The following is a 20,051-nucleotide window of genomic DNA, read 5'->3' as shown; positions in this document are numbered from 1 at the left end:
TTTGAAGTATAAATAATAATCATTAATATTTAAAATTCCAATAGTGAATTTGAAATAAATTTGATTTTAAAATGAATTTGGATTTCACATACACCATTTGAAATAATGGTGAATTTGAATAGATAGTCAGTCCCCAATGGACTTCATCCTTTACAAAGGATGAAGTCGGGAAAGTTATGTTAACCCTTACCAGTACACAACCAAACAATTTTGAAAATTCTTTTTTTAGTTTGTTTCTTAAACCGATAGAAATAATGTTAAATTTTAGTTTTACTTATTCACTAAATATTTTATTAAAAAAAAAATAAATTTTATTTACAGTACTTTATAAACGAATTGTTGTTTGTCTAGTTTTAAAAAAACAGTGTTGCAGTTCTTTAAGTTAAAAGAAATAATAAGAATAACAATGATTAGTAAAGCAAAAAGCACGTTCAGTGAAAAAAAAAAATTATTCGTGACTGATAGAAAAATGAAGATAAATTTAATAAAAAAACAATGTAGATTGAACAATACCCGAATTGCGATAAAGAAAAGAATGTGGAGCTTAATTAGAAAATTATGCAGAAAAGCGATCGAATAATAGTAGTTATAAAGAAATTTTTCGTTCATGGTACTTTAGTAGCTTTGGTATGCGACTACTATTAATATATTGGACAACGGCGGATCGGAAACCCTGCTTCTTCCACTATTCAGACATTTAAATACAGAGTCTTTCAAAATGAATATCGGGATTTTATACCTGTATAATATTTCTCAATATTCACGTACAATGATTATTTGTAGACGATGAAGGTGCAATTCAAACAGTTTTAGCTGTCCGCAGGTTCATAAACTGTTTTCTGTACCTATTGCTTGAAAGCGCTAGTAGCAATGATGGTGACCCTCTCCCCAACAAAAAGCGTTCTGTGTTTTGAAATTTTCAAAGTAATCTTTAATTACCGTTCAATGTGGGTTCCGTTTGAAGTTCTGTTGTGATCCCCGAGTGACAATAACATTCGTAGGCGGTATAAATAATTTGAAACCAGTGGCTGTATTTGTAAAGGGAAGAGCGAATGAGTTCGAAGACAATGGTGAACGTGTAAGAGAGTCTTTTGCGTGTAGTCCTAGGGAAGCCATCCTAGTAAATCTTTCCTCAACTGCAATACGAACCACAGACCTTTATTTGCCAACAAGATAGTGCGCCTCCTCAGTGGCATATAAGTAATCGGTTGAAAATCGGAAATCGGAAGAAATTCTCCCCGACCACTGGATCGGTCGCCGGAGACCAGATGTCAGGGTTTGCTTGACACGGCCTCCACGTTCGTCCGATCTGACCTCGCGCGAATTTTTTCTCTGGGGATTTATAAAGGATCAAGTGTATGTGCCACCGTTACCGCCTGACCACCCGACTTGAGACATAGGATTGAAACAACTGTCGTATTAATTGCTTCAGACTGACTGATTAAAGCATCGGATGAACTCTCCTACCTGCTGGATCTATGCCGTGTGATAAATGGTGCTCACGTTGAACACATAAAAAAACTGTTTGAGCTGTTCGTTCATTTCATGTGTAATTTACCAATGTAAGTATACCTTAATAAATATTACATAACTTTAAAACTTCGATATTCATTTTGAAACTTACAGTACTATGAGATAAAATTTGTTTTCCTCCATTATTAAATTATCAGAAACAGTTACATCCTTTTACGATTCCTGTGTATGAACTAAATCTTTTTTTCTCCGTCGATTTCCCCGCCCCTTAAAGCCGATTTAGTATGAACTAAATTGGATAAAAGATAACCCTCATTCCAAAAAAAGCATAATCAATTTTTCACTTGTAAATAATTCTAACCTAAATTGTATGGTAAAATATTGCTGAATGAGTCTTTCTTTTTTTTATTTCATTATAATATTTGTTTTAATATAGCAATCTAAAGAAAAAAATATATAATATTTTAATTTATGCCTTGCGTGTAAGTTAACAACTCATTTATTAATTGTAATTTAGGTTCTAAAACCCCCTTTTACTTGCAGGATAGACGAAATTTAAAAAAAAAAAAACATTAAAATACTGTTATTGTTAAAGGACATCTGATAAAATATGTCAGTCTACGTTCGTTATAACTCATAAAAATAATTTTCATATCAATAAAATTAAGAATTTAATTCAGGGGTTCATTCATTATACTTCTTAACTATGACATTTTAATTTATTATACAAAATAATGAATGTACAGAAAATTCACTCAAAAATATTCATAATGTAAGATAAATTCAAAAAATTATTATTCCAAATTTACTAATTAATTTTGTAATATTTTCTTTCAAGTACAGAAAGAAGTAGTAACCCTCTTTTAATGTATTTTAAAAGTAATAATTATTCTTCATTAAACCGTTGATCTTCATTCCATCATCGTTCCTCATTAATTTTCTTTTTGACTTCAACGTTCTTAGAAAAAGTGGTCACGTAATTCTAATCGTGGTTTTCATTTACGATAAGATGATCATAAAATATTTTATCAGGAGTTGTCAATTACAGTTCATTTTATAGTACTCCAGTTTAATGTTAAATATCCAATTTAAAATGCAATTAAGCAATGATAATATTTGAAATTGTGTATTATTATCATTTAAATAGTAACATAATTTTCCAGTGTAACAGCTCGTTCTAAATAAGTGTTAAGATTATGATTATAGCAATAATTTGTTATTAATAAAAATGGGCAAAAGTAGATTCATCTAAATAAATAAACTATCTGTGAAACATTAACAGATAATTAAATCGTTCAGGAATTATATATCATTATAATTCTATGTTAAGCTTATTTCGATGGATTAAATGAAAAAAATTGAATTACTTTTAATTTCCATGATTATTTCATAATAATTACTATTTTTAATCTAATGAGTAGGTGTCTGTCAAAAGTAGTCAGAGAGTTCAATTAATCCATGTAACATAAATATTATATTATTTTTGTTGGTGAATTGTGTTCAAAATATTATCTATACGTAAATCATTTTATTATAATAATAAAGTACTTGTGATAATTATTACGTTTGAATTCTTTTTCACGAAAATGTTTTAATGTCACAAAAATGAATATTATTACTTGAAAACAGATATAACTCATTAATTTTATTAGTTAAAATAAATAAACATAGGATTCTTTTGAAAAAAAAAACATACTTAATTATAAACGTGATATAAATAACCAATGAATTCAACAGAAGATTAGCTGACAAAATTATTTACATTTCTGAAATTATTTCTAGAATAAGGGGAGAGTCTACTCTTGATAAAGTAAAAACAAAAAAAAATTTATAAAGTTTTTTTAATGATTTTTATTCTATGAAATGTGTTCTTTTTATCTGTGTAATTTTTTTTTCTCTATTGAAAAAAAATTTAAATAGAGTAAATAAATTATAAGCCTGTTTCCATGGCAATATTTGTATTTTCTCCGTGTAAAATACGAAATTCAATAGCTTGTATCTCACAGATGAAAAAGGATAGAAATATGAATATTTCGCCTTTAAACCACGTTTTTTATTCTATTTAGTTCACATTTCACCCTACAGGTTACGCCACTTTCAGATTCTTAGGACATTGCTAAAACCATACGATATAACTGGCAGGTACTATGGTATATTGTGATCTTTAATCTCTGTTTTCCGAAAACATTAATTTCTCTGTTTCGTTAAAACTAAAAAAAAATATAACTTTAGTTGTAATTGAGTTAACTGCATGAATGTGTTTTTACATTGTACAGAAAATGTTTGTCTAGATGCATGTGTAAGCATGTGATATATATATGTCCACTTATATATATAAGTATGATAGGGGGGTTGAAATTACCTTAGGGATGATTTTTTGTTTAAAAAATTTGTAACAAAAATTCTACAAGATCTAATTTTTTGTGTATAACCAAGGGTCCAGACACTTATTTTCTCCTTATTTTGGTATTTTTTTTTCAAGGTTTTAGGTTTTGTAACAAATGAGATATATTTATTCTTTTCGATGACAGTTTTTTCACCCCAACTCCTGTTTTAGGGGTTGCAATGAATGTAATTGTCAGAAAATTTAGAAAAGTACTCTTCACTGTAAACTAAATAAACTGACCAAGTATAAACTTCCTATTACCAGTTCTAAAAAAAAAAAAAAAATTGAGTAATCTCCCCCAAGCTTCGGAAGTAGAGTTGAAAATTCTCATAAACAACACTGGCAACAACGCATTATTAAATGGGAAGGAGCTGTTACAATAACTCATAAGGGGAGAACAAAATACTAATGAAGTTGCTGTTCTAATCTAGAAGTTAAATATAAAATTGAATTTTTATTATTTCAAACATAATTTGTAGAATAACAGACAGAAATATTACAAGTAATATTAATGTAATAAATAATTTAATGAAAAAAAAAAGTTAATGACTTACTCTTTCCAGTGTGAATGTGATTCGAAAGTACCATTAAATCTTTGTACACATTTGTTACGAAGTTCACCCATGTAAACTTGTAGAGCAAATAAGGCAAACACCATTAGACAAAATATGGTAAGTGTCATGACTTCAGCTAACTGTTTAAATGAATGTAACAGAGCGTTGATGATGGTCTTCAAACCTAAACAAAAGAAGAAAAAAATCAAATTTTAAAAAATAGAAAAAAAATATATTCTAAGATTTGTTAATTCTAGATACAATATTTGACTCATTCTTACTGAAAAAATAAAAACATATTTGAGATAACCTTTTACCGAATGTAATAAAAAGAAAGAAAAGTTTAAAAGGAGAAAAAAATCTATGAATCTTTACGTTACATGGTTTTAGCCTTTTTAATATTGAAACTGCACAATCGATTTTTATAAATAGGAGATAAAAAATCTCTGGATGTATGTCGATATAACAAAATAAGCTAAAATAAAATGGAGCACTGTAGATGAGTTATGAACAAATTGAAAAGTAGAAACTCATTGAGTGAATAGGAACTATTAAACGGTAGAAGAGAGGATTTCAAATAAAGGTTTCCGTAAAATTACAAACAACTGCACAATATTAAAACTTTAAAATCAACCTGACATAAAAACTGTACTAAATAGTAAAAAAAATACTTTTAAATTAGAATTAAGTTCAACTCATGGAAATGAGAGTCAAATTAAAAACAAGCAAAAAACGACCTTTAGATAATAATAAACCCGAAGACGGGTTTATTATTTCAAAGTTCTTTAATTACAATTTTAGTACCGTTAGGTAGATTTCATAAAAACTATCAATTGTAATGGATAGCATGATTCGACTTCCGGAAAATTTTGACATATCTTCGAGTTTCACACCCCCCGACCTAAAAAAACCACCGTCACTTCAAAAATTTACGTATATATATATATATATTTCACTTTCTTGCAGACACGATAACTGCCATAATTTTGCGCCAATCACTTTCAAATTGATACATAAAATATAACGACCCTAAAACCTCAGTCGACTTTGTTAATGGGCAAAATCGGACCACGGGGTGGTAATTGGGAAGCTTTTCCGAAAAAAACAAAATATAGCTATAACTTTTACGTAAGTAAAACATTGAATTCTTTTAAAGTTCCTATTATTCTTTGGATAAGGGCCTAAAACTTATACATGTAAACATTTTGATATCATCAACCATTAGTCCAGGGAATGAAAGAAATTGGGTTTCGAAAACATAAATATCATACCTCCGTTAATAGGTAAAGTATCGAATCGGTTTAAATTGGTCGTTAGTCCTCTAAACATTAGATTAAACGTTTGTCTGAAACAATTTTTGATATGACCGATCCTTACGGCAAGGGGTGACCAAAATGTTGCTGGAATTGTAAAAAAATGGGGGTTGTTGTATGCTAAATACGTGAAACTTTTTCACAAGCAAACATTGTCGTATTGACAAAATTTGAAATTTTTCTTAACTTTATGGTGAAAATCTTTTTTATCTGCTACTGAGTACCGATGAAATCTACCTCCGCCTTCCGTCGTGCCGAAAGGTATTTTTTCATTTCGTAAGTTAAAAAATTCTTTAATACAAATAATCGCACTCGTAAAAAAACAAAAGCAAGAAATAAGAATCTTGATAAAAATATAAAGCAAAAGAATTCATTGGAAAGTATATAAAGAAATCACATACAACAATACTATTATTGATTGTGAGATATTGACCTCCTTAACGTATAGGAGAATATGCACATTTTTTAACCTAAGCATTCTATCAAATAGTCTTGAATTAAAACAAAATCATTATTTTTATTAGATGTTTTTTTTAAATCATTCTTTCTGATATTTATAAATAAATAAATATCCAATATTTATAAATAAATTTTCTTTCAGGCAGTACAATGAGGAAAGATCAGTCACTAAAACAATATAAAAAAATCAACAAAAAACATCCTTCAGATAAAGTTAACTTAAATAGAAAAAAAAATTAAAATATACTATTCATATTGGTTTAAATATTACTATTCTTTAATCGTACACCAGTTTATTTAATTTAAACAAAAAAAACAATGTTAAAAAAAAGAGGAAAAAACAACTTTTTCTATAGAACTCATGTTTACAACGATAGCAGTTCTTCCGGAAAAAAACAGGTGGGTATGTTAAAGATATGACACAGGATTAAAATAACATACCTTGACATTTTCCACTACGTAAACTAACATGAGAGATTATCTACCAAAAAATCATAAAAGTCATAAGACAATAGAATTCATTATTTTTCTTCGTGTATAAGGTCTTTATAAAAGAAAAATCATTTTAACTAACAATTTTAAAAAGAATTAAAATTTAATTATATATAGACATGTATTCTGATATACCATTCACTTAAAATATAGTTTCCTTATATATATATATATATAAAGAAGAATGTTTGTGCATCAGTTTGCTTTTATACAAATCTATAATTTTATTTCGATCGATTTAACTAGTTTTAGGTAATATAATTAATAAATTAAGTTTATTCTAATGAATTGAAAATAAAAATAAGATGTATAAAGTCAAATGAAAAACAAATATTATGAGCATGTTTAAAATGCATGGCTATGGCCATGCATTTTAATTATGTTTACAAATTACAAATCATAATTATAGTTACAAATTATGATTTGTAACAGTCAAGAACTTTTTACATTTTTTGAAAAAATTGTATAAATATCATGGATTAAAATACTACAATCCCATAAAATTTAAACACAATTTATTTGTTAAATCTTGTATTTGAATGAATAAATACGATTGTATATATATATATAAAATAGCATTAAAAAATATATTACAAGTTTAAGATTATGAAAAGTTCACGTTGAATATTCTTAACGAAAAGAAAATAATCTTGTCGCCATAAAATAAATTTTTTTACAAACTTGTTTCATAACAACGGCTGTAATAAAATCAATAAAGGAGACTAGACATAATTAAAGCAAACATACATACGTTCACTCTAAATATATTACACTTTTTTTTGGGCAGCCTGTAAAATCATATTAAAAATGACAATTCTCAAAGATTACTGAAAATTTTCCTGGAAAATAATTAGGTATTAAAAATAACAGTAACGACTAGTGTTTATTTTCTGGATGTTCAGAAAGTTAGATAATCATTGTGCATCAATCCATCATATCAGTTAAACCTCTATTTTTACAATGTAGAATGTTAAGTATTTTAAAGATATTTATAGCGGTTGTTTTGGGCGTAGAGAAAAATGTAGAGATTGAAGTTGTAAGGATAATTTTTAAAATATTTCCAACGAAGCCTAAAACTTAACATGCAACCTCCTTGTAAAATTAAGGTTCCAAAAGGAAAATAATCTTCAAATAAATATATAGTCCAAATTAGTCACAAACTTAGTATTGTTTAAAGACCCCGAAAATTTGTCTAATAAACTATAATTTTATAACTAAGAAAGTCATGTCTATCAATAAATAACATCCTTTACCAGAACTCGCTTTCTTTTGGATCAAAAATATGAAAGAGAAGTAATAAGTAATAAGAAAGAGGTTGTTTTGAAATACAGCTGTAAAGAAAAATGGAAAAAATAAAATAGAAAAAAATGAGTAAGTAGAAAGTGACTTCATTGAAGGATCACAGAGGGATAAGAGGAAAGAAGAGAAAAAAGGAGGATTACAAGAATTTGGAAGAGGAGGAGCTGTGAGTATACGAAGGAATATCCTAAGAACTGAGAAAAATATACGATGTTGAGTTGAAATCAGTCGATAAATATATTTATCAAAGAAGAGGAGACTGTAATAAAGAATAGAATCGAATTGTGATTTTTACATTCTACTGTGTGAAAAATTCAATTTATTATTGTTATTATTTTTAAAACATAAGGAAAAGCTATGATAACGAAATTTATTGATTTGTTAAAATTTTATTAATGTTATTTGGTACAATAATTCAGATACCACCTTAATTCAAATATATGTATAGTACAAGTATATAGCAGCATACGTAACAAAGAGGTAGTTGAATATGGAGAGGTGACATCATTTAACTGGAAAAGATAGGTGGCTCGATTTTGAAGAAAATACAGGAGTTCACTTATAATACTGCGTTTAATTTAAACTGTAGTTTGTACTTGAATAAATATTTTTATGTAATCGAAAATATACACTATTAAATATATAACAAAAGATTGTGGCTATTCAATTTCATATTCTATAAATCTAACGAACAAAATATTTTCTATGAAAAACTGACGATTTCTCTTATTTTTTTTGTCCACCATTTTTAAAAAAATAAAATTAATATTTCAAGGTCGGATTGAAGAATTATTTCAATATTCTTTGAAAAGCATTTTTCTATTAAGTAAACTTATTTTCTATAAGTGAAAATTTGTGAACGTGTAAACAAACAAGTTCACAAATTTAAAAATGTCGTCCATATAAATGTTTTATTCATTTTTATCTCTTTTAACCGTTAATTTTATTAAAATGTTTTATTAGCTTAAATTTAAGCCATATACCTTTAACAGAATGATACCTTATGTTTGAAAAACACTTGACACAAAACTAAGTTATTGAAGAAAATTAATGACATGATTTTCAGTCGGATTTATTTCAAAAAATAAAATTACGTTGAAAAAACAGACGTAAGCCGTAGATTAATTTTTCGGTATTTTACTTACAAATAAAATGTTTCAGGTAAAAAAAAACTCTCATAAAATTCATCTTGTAACATCCGTAAGTAACGTTTGAAATTTCATATTCACTTGAAATAAAAGTTCATACGAATTTCAATATCATAGCTTTTTTTAATAGACATTACTAGTTTATAATAAATAAATAATAATAATAATAGTATTTATAAATTCTATAATAATGCACGCACGCACGTGCGTATGTGCACAAAGCACGCACACATAAATATATATATATATATATATATATATAGCGTTTCATTTTATTCTAGCCATGTGATTTTCTCGTAAACTACGCACACTACAAAAGAAAACCTAAATAAAATTTACTGGGACTAGAAGAGGTCCGCATGGTGACCTTGATTTGACCTTGACCGTTATGTAAAGGTCAACACAATATCTTACCCTACCAATGAAAAGAGAAGAAAATTTTTCATTAAAAATAGCCCTTTTCAACTGAACGTCAGTAAGCTTTTACTGACGTAAACTTCATTATATATATATATATATATATATATATATATATATATCGAATTCATTCATTTAAATACAAGATTTAACAAATAAATTATGTTTAAATTTTATGGGATTGTTTTAAACTTATATCTTAAGTTTCGATTTTTAGATTTTTACTAACCAGAAATAGATCAGGTAGACATAAAATCACTTCGATTTTCTGGAATTTAAAAATTTTTCATAATTTTTTTTTGAGATGAAAGAGCGGGGATCATGGTCATTAGCCGGTGGAAATTGGTAACGTATGAAAAGATGCCATACCTGATCGGATTCATACCCGGGACCCGGGTTTATATCCGCACGAAATGTAGAGACGCTACCTACTCAGGCACGGAGGTCGGTTATTGATTTTTAAAGCTAATATTAGAAAAAAAAAATAAACATATGAATGTTTGTATTAATTGTTAAGGATAACATTAATAGGAGCCCAGATCTTCGAATCTGAATTCACTAACCTCTAGATAGTGGAATATTGTATCTTCAAATGCTGTTCTTACGGAACATATTAAAGGACAACGCACCAGTTAAACTGTTCTTCAGATTTTCAATACCTGCTTCAGGGGATTTTTAAACAGCGGACTTAATGTATTATACACAGAAAATATCTAGTAGGATAAGGTCTGGAGAACCTAGTGGCCATTCCAATGATCCTCTTCAACCTATCCATTTTTCTGGAAATTCAACATTTTAGATATCTCTTAATTTTTTATAAGTTTGCAATACACCTCCCTGTGGAAAAAATGTTTCACCTTGCAGACATTTTCTCCAGCGTTCAGCCATAATGTTTCTAAACACTGGCACGATTTCCTTCCTTAACTTTTGCAAATATACAGTTCCTGTAAGATTGCCATCAATGAATAGATTCAATTATAACCTAAATGTTAACTTTTTGGGGATCCTGGGTGTAAGTTTTATCCAATAAATGTGGTTTATTGGTATCAAAGTGCCTACAATTGTGTCTATTAACAAACCCATCTTCATCGAAACTATATCACTGAAGCAAGTATTTTAGAAAAATAATGAATTATTTATTATAGCATTGTCAATTTCTTTGCAAATTTGATCCCGGGGATAAGCAATATTTCTAATAGACTATTTAGGATTGTCCAAAACGTCCAAAGATATCAGATTTTCAAATCAATTCTACCAAAGAAAATCATCTAGTGGAGATGTTTTCTTTTTGTTGTTAAGACTTAAAAGTTGTACAGGACCTATCTCCTAAGTAGCTTCTTGAAACAGGACGATTAAGAAAAATTCCGTTAAATTGTCCTTTTTTGTGGTATTCTATTACTTGCTCAAAGAATAATAATAATAAGAAAAAGTATTTCATTATTTTTTTCAAGTGCACTTCCTATTATAACAAAAATTTTGACAGGGAATAGAATACCTACTGATGAACAAATTGAATATAACGCAAAAATAATAAAAGTGCAAAAATAACGTATTTTTAAACAGTATTACGGTTTATATTATTGCTACTAACAATAAGATAGTAATTGTATCTTTTCTATCCAAAAAAAGGATGAATAAATTAAATTCATCATTCAAAATTTTAATTTTTATTGTAAAAATACCATTAATCCTTAATGGTATTTAAAATTTCAGAAGTTAAACAATGCTGATTGTTAATTCAAACGGTTCAAAGAGAGAAATTCTTTTAAGAGAAAAGCAATTAGTGTAAAATGAATTAATATATTTTCACGATTCTGATCGTTTTTGAGTATTATTTTATTTCCATAAAATCTGACCAATGAATCACCCTCAGTTAATAAGGTTTATATGACTAATACCAATTAAAACGTAAGACAAAAACGCATAAGGACAAAAACAGATAAAAATATCAATGTACATTTTACACCATGGATTTTTCGTTAAGTGTAACATTGAGATGATGCCTCATATAACCATAGTGATATATAAAAAATTAAGAAAAAAAGTTGACCCCCCTCAAAACTACGGAAACAAGATGGCAGGAATATTATTTAAAATAGATTATAATTAAGATTTCTGTCCAAAATAGATATGGCATTGGTCAAGATTCACAAAATTAAAATTATAGAAAAAAAATAGGCGAAACTTAATATATATATATATGTGTGTGTGTGTGTGTGTGTGTGTGTGTGTGTGTGCATGTGGTGTGTGTGTGTGTGTGTGTGTATGCACAAATATAGCCCAGCGTGTTGGTATAGTGGTTAACTCGTAGTCGCAAATCAGATGTTTAACAGCAAATTTTCGAAGTCGAAGATACTGAGATTCAAATCCTAGTAAATTTAGTTTAGTTCAGATATGGATCTGAATACTAAACAGTGGATAAAGGTGTAAAGGTGTGGTGGTTGGGGTTCAGTTAACCACACGTCTCAGGAATGGTCAACCTGAGTCTGTACAAGACTACATCTCATTTACATGTCATACATATCGTTCTCATTTCATTGGGCCATGAGGAGTTGCTTATTGCTCTCTAATTGAACAGATTGCAATTTACACGTTAGAAAAAGAAAATAAATATAGAATAAGTAAATATATATATATATTCATAAAATAAAACACTTATCTATAAGATTGCAACCCTGTGTAACATTATAATTTTTATTTTTATTTAATAGTCATCAAAATTTAATAATTTATATTTCTAATATTTATTATGGTTATAATATCTGCATCGGTTATGTACAAATCTTTAGAGAAATATAAAAAAATGTCTAGATTAACTTAATTTATTGAATAGACTGAAGCAAAATGATACTTCTAAAACCAACATAGGTGAATAAAAAAAATAAAAAATGATCCGTTCACCAAACTTGTGTCGCAGAGACTCTTCGATGCCATTCACGTGTGGTCAAAATAGGGTTATATTTTATTCATATCAACTATGTGAATGTAGTCCTTGTGTGTGAAGTTCAAATCAACATACAGTATGTAATGTACACACACACACACACACACACACACCCACATACGTATATATATATATACAATATCATCTTATTTGGTTCAATCCATACGTATAATACATTTATTATATATATATAAAATTGAAATTTTGTCTGTCTACGTTGCAGAAAATATGTTTTTCTTTTTTTTTGTCATAATATTTTCGCAATTCATACAAACCTAAACGGATAAAATAAAGTTTCTAATAAGATTTATGTTACTACTAGTTTCCGCATCTGTCCGTTCATCACACTAGAAACGCCTAACTGATTTTAAAGAAATTTTCAGAATAAATTTCTTTTATTATTGATTGAAAGTTTTTTGTATCCTAAATTATTTACACATTGCCCGCCTTTTTAGAAAAGAAATTGTGTATTCCCATTTTTTCGTTTAATATACACCTGAAAATATGTGGGCACATGAAATTAAAAAAAAAAAAAAAATACCAAGAAAATGAATATCCACAGAAATTTTTCTGAATTTTGAATTAAATTTATTTTACAATCTGTGTGTTAGTGGCTTTTATATATATATATATATATATATATATATATATATAAAATATAATTAACTTATTAAAACTAAAGGAAGTCAAATTTTTTTCAACTTTCATAAGAACATATCTTGAAATAACTGGAATTGAAGGAACTGAAAATAACTGAACATAACTGGAATTAACTCCTCATTTAACGAAAGAGTAACAGTTTTATTGTCATCCACTTAATGAATTTTCAGGATGGATCTAGGCCGATCGGTTAAGAGTTCAGATCACTTTGTTCCCATTGGATATAAATTCAGGATGAATGAAGTTATTCTTTAAGGAATCCTGTAATTTATTACATGAGGCTGTTTAATATATGAAGGCAAACTAATTTTGTTGCAGTGCATAATTAAGCTATCATAAAATCATTGATTATTAATGTCACTTCTTTAATATGGATAAAAAGCAGTCCGCCTGCCAGAAAGAGTAGTAAATGCAAGAAGTACCTACTAAATGAGAGGAATATTTTTTCTTGGTTGGGTTGTACGTTTCTTATTGCCTTTATTTGAGAGTAGTATTCTTTTACCACCATTCACTTGTTGTTTTATCGTTGATAATTTTTCTTCATTATCAATTCAGAACGAAAAGATTTAAACCAGCAATATCTTCTATATTGAAAATGTGGAGGTCTATTGAGCAACTACAGATATTTATTGTAATGCAGAGGCAGCTTAAGGATTTGTCTATGGATTTCACAGTAAGCTTAATCCACGTAAATTAGGAGGCTGGTTTTATCTAAATTACCATCATGAAAAAATAATGTTTCCTAATTTCTCCTAAAATAAGTATTAAAATAATAAAAATACTTACTTAAAAGAGTTGAATTTTAGATAATTATTTGGAGAGGAAAAGAATTAAAACAAAATTTTGTAAGAAAGAAAAGAAATTATTTAAAATTCTACTGAGATACTTTTTCTAATAATAAACCCATATGAAAGCCTGATAATTCATTTTTCTGTTTTAAAGGTGTGACAAAATGTTTCTTGGATAAATATGCTCAGAAAAAAGACTCACAAAATCCTATTTTTGAATCAGATGTTATTATTTTTTTATACGCGGATAGGCCTTCAAGGACCACGCAAATATCATTTCATGTTGTTTCTTTCTCTTTCGTAAAGAAGTTCTTCATTCTATCAGGCTGTTTAGCTCGTCATTCTTCAGTCAATTTTCCTCTGTTGAATTTTTCTTTTCACCTACAGGAACCTCCTAATTCTCCAGGAATTCAAAAATTCTCTTTCTGTATTCTTTTCGATCTAGACAGTCATTTTTTGTAATGTTGAACTTTTTGAACTCTTCTTTCATCTGTTTAGCATATCCACCTTGAACTTTGTAATTTCAGAGATTATTGAAGATCTGTTTGTTTAGCCATAATTGGTTCATTCGAACCATGTGTCCATAGAATTTCAGTCGTTTTCTTATTTTCTTCTTCTTCTTCTTCTTATTATTATTATTACTATAAAAATTAAAATACAAATATGTTTTCTTTTTTCATTATTACAGATTATAAATAAAATTGATCACACACGCTAGCGCGTATAATCTTACTTAGAGTTAACCTCTTACAGACCTCTTACTTAAAGTTAAGAAACTTTCTTTCATATATTCTCAATAGTTTAAATAAACAATAATTACAGTTATTAAGTGAGATGACATACTGAAGATATAACTCGAATAACACCAAATGATTTAACTCAATAGCCAGTTGTGATATGGAAATAAATATATTTCTATGAAATAATTAATAATGGAGATGGTATATGACACAATTAGATAAGTATTTTTAGTTTTTCATGGATCGCCGGCCTCCGTGACGTGAGGGGTAGTGTCTCGGCCTTTCATCCGGAAGTACCGGGTTCAAATCCCGATCAGGCGTAGCATTTTCACATACAATACAAACCATTCCTCTCATCCTCTGAAGTAAAACCTAACGGTGGTCCTGGAGGTTAAAAAAAAAGTTTGTCATGGATCAAATTACTAAACCGTGTAACGCGTCAGTTTGCTAGTAATTCTGTTCTGCAGACTGTAATTTGGTTCTGTTTCTTCTTGTTCTTTGATTAACAGTCCTTAGGCTGGTGACAAAGAGTGGCCTGATAAGTCAAAGAGTGTTATGATTGATGATTGATAAAATTAAGTTGAGGAGATTTTTGGCTTTTTAAGCACGGTGTTACAGAAGGATAGTGAAGGTAAGTCGGATGGAAAGAAGTGTCAAACGAAGAGGTATTTAAGAGAATTAACGAAGAGAGAAGCTTTTTGAAACAATTAAAAAGAAGAGTTCAGCTAATAAGCACATTCTTATGCGCCAGGGTCTGATTAAGAGGGTGATAGAAGGATGGACAGAAGGAAGAAGCTGTACGGGTACGTCTCGGTTGGAGTTCATAAAACAGATAGTGGACAATATGAACTGTGATAATAACTAGAAGCTAAAGAGAAAGCTGATAAGCGAGAAGAGTGGAGAGCTAGTGCCAAACAGCCTAAAGGCTGTTAATCTTTATGTAGCGTATAGTCAACGCCCCTCCCTATATTTGACGGCATGACCTTATCTGGGCTTCTTCTTGATTATTGGTTATTAATGGTAATTCTTATTTTTTAACAACTATTAATAAATAAAAACCAAGGCCAGATTAGCCATGACGTCAAATATAGGAGGGGCGTTGACTGAACGCTATACAAAGATTAACAGAAATATAAAGTATCAGTACAATACGTTTTGACAATGAGTGGTTGCGAAACACGTCAACAAGGGACAAAAGAATGAAGCTAAGAAAGATAAGCAGCACTAAACATAGAAAATATAGTGATCTTAGCAGAAAAGGTAATAAATAGTAACTCTTAACAACAATTTTAACTGGTTTCATGTTATTAGTTATAATTCATTATTATATAATTAGTAGTGATTACATTAAATTAGATGTATAATTATTGCTGTACAATTCTTTTTTAGAATTTTTTATTATTTAGAATGGTTAGATTCTTTAATTTGTTTTATTTTTTACGATAGTTTTCACTGTTGATTGTACTGTTGTTATTAACACTAACTGGTAATCAGCATTATACGTCCAGCTCTTGTATAAGTTGACCATCTTCTCTATATTCATTGGAACAGTTACTTTCACTACCACTGTCTAGATGTATGATAAATTTAACCTTTATTTCGTAGATTAGCGGTACCATCGTCTGCGACTAATTTTCAACTTTTTTTATTGGTTTGTTATTTCCAGCTATCTTTCATTAAATTTTTTCTACGCTAATTTTTTTAATATCTGATATAGAAAATGTTGTATATAGTTTATTACTAACCAACATATCTTTTCAGAGCCAACCATACCGGATTATGATTAATGAATTATGAAAAAAAATATTAATGGATTATGATTAATGAATCACTTTTAACCGGCACTTTTACTCTTGCACCACTGTCATCTTACAATAATATTGCAGACCAACAGAAGGTTAAAATAAACGATTTGTCCAAATAAACAATCGAAGAATTATTTTTTTCAGCAATCGATAATTTTTCTTATATTTTCCCTTCTTTTCCACCGGATATCTTCTTTCTCAATCTTCTTTTATTATCAGTTTTATTTTATTATCAGTTTTACACCATAAATCCTAACGCTTTCAGCAAAGCTGCTAGTGTAATTCTAGAACCTAAAAATTGAACACTTTTTTGCAGTTCATCGCGTAATCTATTTAATATAGACAATTCATTATGTTTTGCGTAAAATTCTAACTTATTGGCTTACACAATGCCTCAAAACTGTCTTATCCACTAACTGGTTTTGAACATTGTTTATAATTTTTTATGCTGAATGAGTATGACTGTGATTTAGATTTAACAAGATCCTGCTATTCTTTTCGAAGTCTTTGTATTTTTGATCTTGAAATACCACAAGCTGAAGCTGTAGCGGTTCTTCTCATTTTTTTTTTTTGCGTATTACGTATTTGTAATCTTCTAATTTTGGTAACTTTATAGCTTCTTTCTTAATAAAATACTGTACATTATCAATTATTTCACGTGCTTGATCACGTATTTTATTCTCATCAACAAAATACAAGAATAAGACTATTCGTTTTTGTAGTGTGTACAGTAAGAAATATTTATACGTACGCTAAATATTTTAAAATAAATTATTGTCTGAAATTAAACAAAATGATAATAAATTCTAATTGTGGAAAGAGTTTTAGCTGTATATGAATATAGTTAAAAACACTTTATTGCAGAATTGGATGAGCCTAATAATGAGATGAGCCTAAATTGGATGAGCCTATTACATTTTTCTACGAGAAAAATGTAATGTAATGCCCTGCACAGCGACTGTATGCCTCCTGCAAGCGAGATTTATTACTTTCATTTTATGCTCTGTACTATACTACATGTAAAGATATCGTAAGTAAAAGGCTTATTTAGATTTGTGGTAGTAAGAAGAGCTAAGGAAGACTCAATACAATTGAAAATAGACTGTTTAATAATGTAATTATATCGGTATTTACATGTTGACTGGACTGTGTGTCCAAAGATAATTGAATGAGTTGAAGTTCATGCAGTTAAAATTTAATAAAACAATATTGGCCAACAACTACTGGATAATAATAATACTAATTCAAAACAGGTTATATCAAAATAGAATATTATATAATTAATTATGGTAAAATTATTAATAATGTCGCCTTGAAGACTTCCAAGAATATGTTTTGTACACACTCCTAACTTTTTTGCTACCACTTGATTTTGATCGTGGGGAGGGTTAATTAAATACAAATAGACCACGTAAATAATTTTTGGGCAAAATTGGGCCACGTAAACTGTTTGAACCTCCAACTTCCCGTACGTAGTTTAATTTTCACAAAAAAAAAAAATTAATAAAAAATTACAATATGTTAATGGCTTAACGCAAACTATTAAGATAATATGCGTAATTATTGTATTAACATATGTAACCTTACGTAAAGATGATACATTAAAGATATTACCTCTTTAGTTTTACAGATCACTAAAAGCTACTAAAACTTTTATTACTAAAAGCACAAATAATATCGTCAAGTTGTTACAAACTAAATTTTTCAAAAATATAAAAAAAAATAAGAGATAACTTATAATAACTTACGCTAAAAGTTTTCTGCATAAAAAACCGCGAGATATAATTTTTTAAAGAATATTGCACTTTAAAAGTGAATGTTAAATTAATTAAAATTTTCTGCCTCTCTCTAAAGTTACACCTATCTTAACAAATACCACCATGTTACCACATGCATCGATATATAACTTCATTATTTATATCTTATACCGCGGGCCTTCCCTAGTGCTCCCCTGGCAAGTATGAAAACTTGGCAGAGCGAAGGTGACGCTCCATTTATAATCTTTAACATAGGAGTTTTTTCGGGACCTTTTGTACCTTCAAATTCATTTTATTAAATAAATAAGAATGATTTTACATATAAGAATTGTATTTTAAAAATCTTAATAAAAATGTAATCTTATCAAAAAAGTATAGTCTTTATATACTGCAAAACAGTATTTTAATTTCTTGATTTTTTATTGGAACTCATCTATAGTTACACAGTAACTATAAAGCTATTCAGACTTCTGAAGTAGTCCGACCGCGATCAGCTGATCCTGATCAGTCAAGAATGACTCCAACAAATTTTCATGACATTTTAACATGCATATCTAAATTTCATTGAAACTGATTTATTTTGTCTTTTTGTTTACTTAGTCAAGTACAACTTTGGAACCTGAATACATTTACAACAACCTAATAGAACAGCAATAGTAATCGTTGTACTTTTATTTTTGCTCTTTAATTTCTTCTATGTTTAGTACTGTTTACCTAGATTAGTTGCATTCTTTCGTCTCTTGTTAACGCGTTTCGAAACCACTTCATTGTCAAAACTTATTGTATTGATATTTTATAATTCTGTTAACCAATGAAGAAGAAGAATAAGAAGAAGACTGTAATATGTCCTCTATTAATTTTTGTTTAAACGTCTATGTGTAGAAAAAATTTCTGAAGATAATAAAAATAAGTCTGTTATAACTAACATATTTTTTGTATTAGAATTTCTCTAAAGGGCGTTGATGACCTAAATTTTATGTCATTTCACACTATTGAAAATTGATCTAATGCACTCAAAAGGGTACATTATTTTAAATCACTAAATGTAGGATTTCTTACGTAATGCTGTACGTTTGCTATGCATCACAGAGTATGATTAATGTTATTGAATGATATTTAAAATACAATTATATTAGTTCCAAAGGTGAGCTGCTGTTTGGTCTGATTAGCGTCTTATATGTCTTATAGGTGCAGGAATATTAGTAATTACTCTCATCCCTCCGTATAATTTGTGGAATCTTAGATTTTAGACAGATCGTATATAAATCACGTGAGATTTACATGTGATAAATCGGTAGAGTTTTTTTTTTTTTTTTTTTTGTCTTCAGTCATTTGACTGGTTTGATGCAGCTCTCCAAGATTCCCTATCTAGTGCTAGTCGTTTCATTTCAGTATACCCTCTACATCCTACAACAATTAATCGGTAGAGTATGAAATCATAAATAATGTACTTGATATCAACTGTGATTAAGTTAATCTTTTTTTAATATTTATTTTAGTTTTTTTCGTTAAATATGTTTTGAATGAATATAATTTAACTAATTATTCGTAGTTTATGTTTATAAGACACTCTCTTAAATCAAATTATCAATTCTACAGATTAAAATTAAGAAGATAAAACTAAGTTAAACAATTTTTTAATCTTGTAGAATGCCCACCAAAAACATTTTTGGAAAGGAATAATTAACTAATAAAACTAAAGTATTATTACTAGCTCATAGTTTTAATAAAATTAAAATCAAGTTTTATATGCAAATGGAAAACATGAATTTACATCAAAGATAAATAAATTTACACCAAAGATAAGAGAACTTGA

The 20,051-nt window shown here is 28.4% G+C and overlaps 1 protein-coding gene across 1 annotated transcript in view; it reads right to left on the bottom strand.

Annotated features, from left to right (window-relative positions):
* The window catches only part of NaCP60E (Na channel protein 60E), a 934,708-nt gene that overhangs the window by 337,434 nt on the left and 577,223 nt on the right, over window positions 1–20,051 (bottom strand). Inside the window, exon 4 of the mRNA XM_075359144.1 lies at window positions 4,414–4,597. Within this exon, the coding sequence (XP_075215259.1) occupies window positions 4,414–4,597 (184 nt within the window). The remainder of the gene's footprint in view (window positions 1–4,413; window positions 4,598–20,051) is intronic.

The sequence above is a fragment of the Lycorma delicatula genome, chromosome 3, assembly GCF_047948215.1.
Source record: "Lycorma delicatula isolate Av1 chromosome 3, ASM4794821v1, whole genome shotgun sequence".
NCBI lineage: Eukaryota > Metazoa > Arthropoda > Insecta > Hemiptera > Fulgoridae > Lycorma > Lycorma delicatula.
Note: the sequence above shows the minus strand (reverse complement) of the source record. Positions and strands in the feature narration are given on the sequence as shown.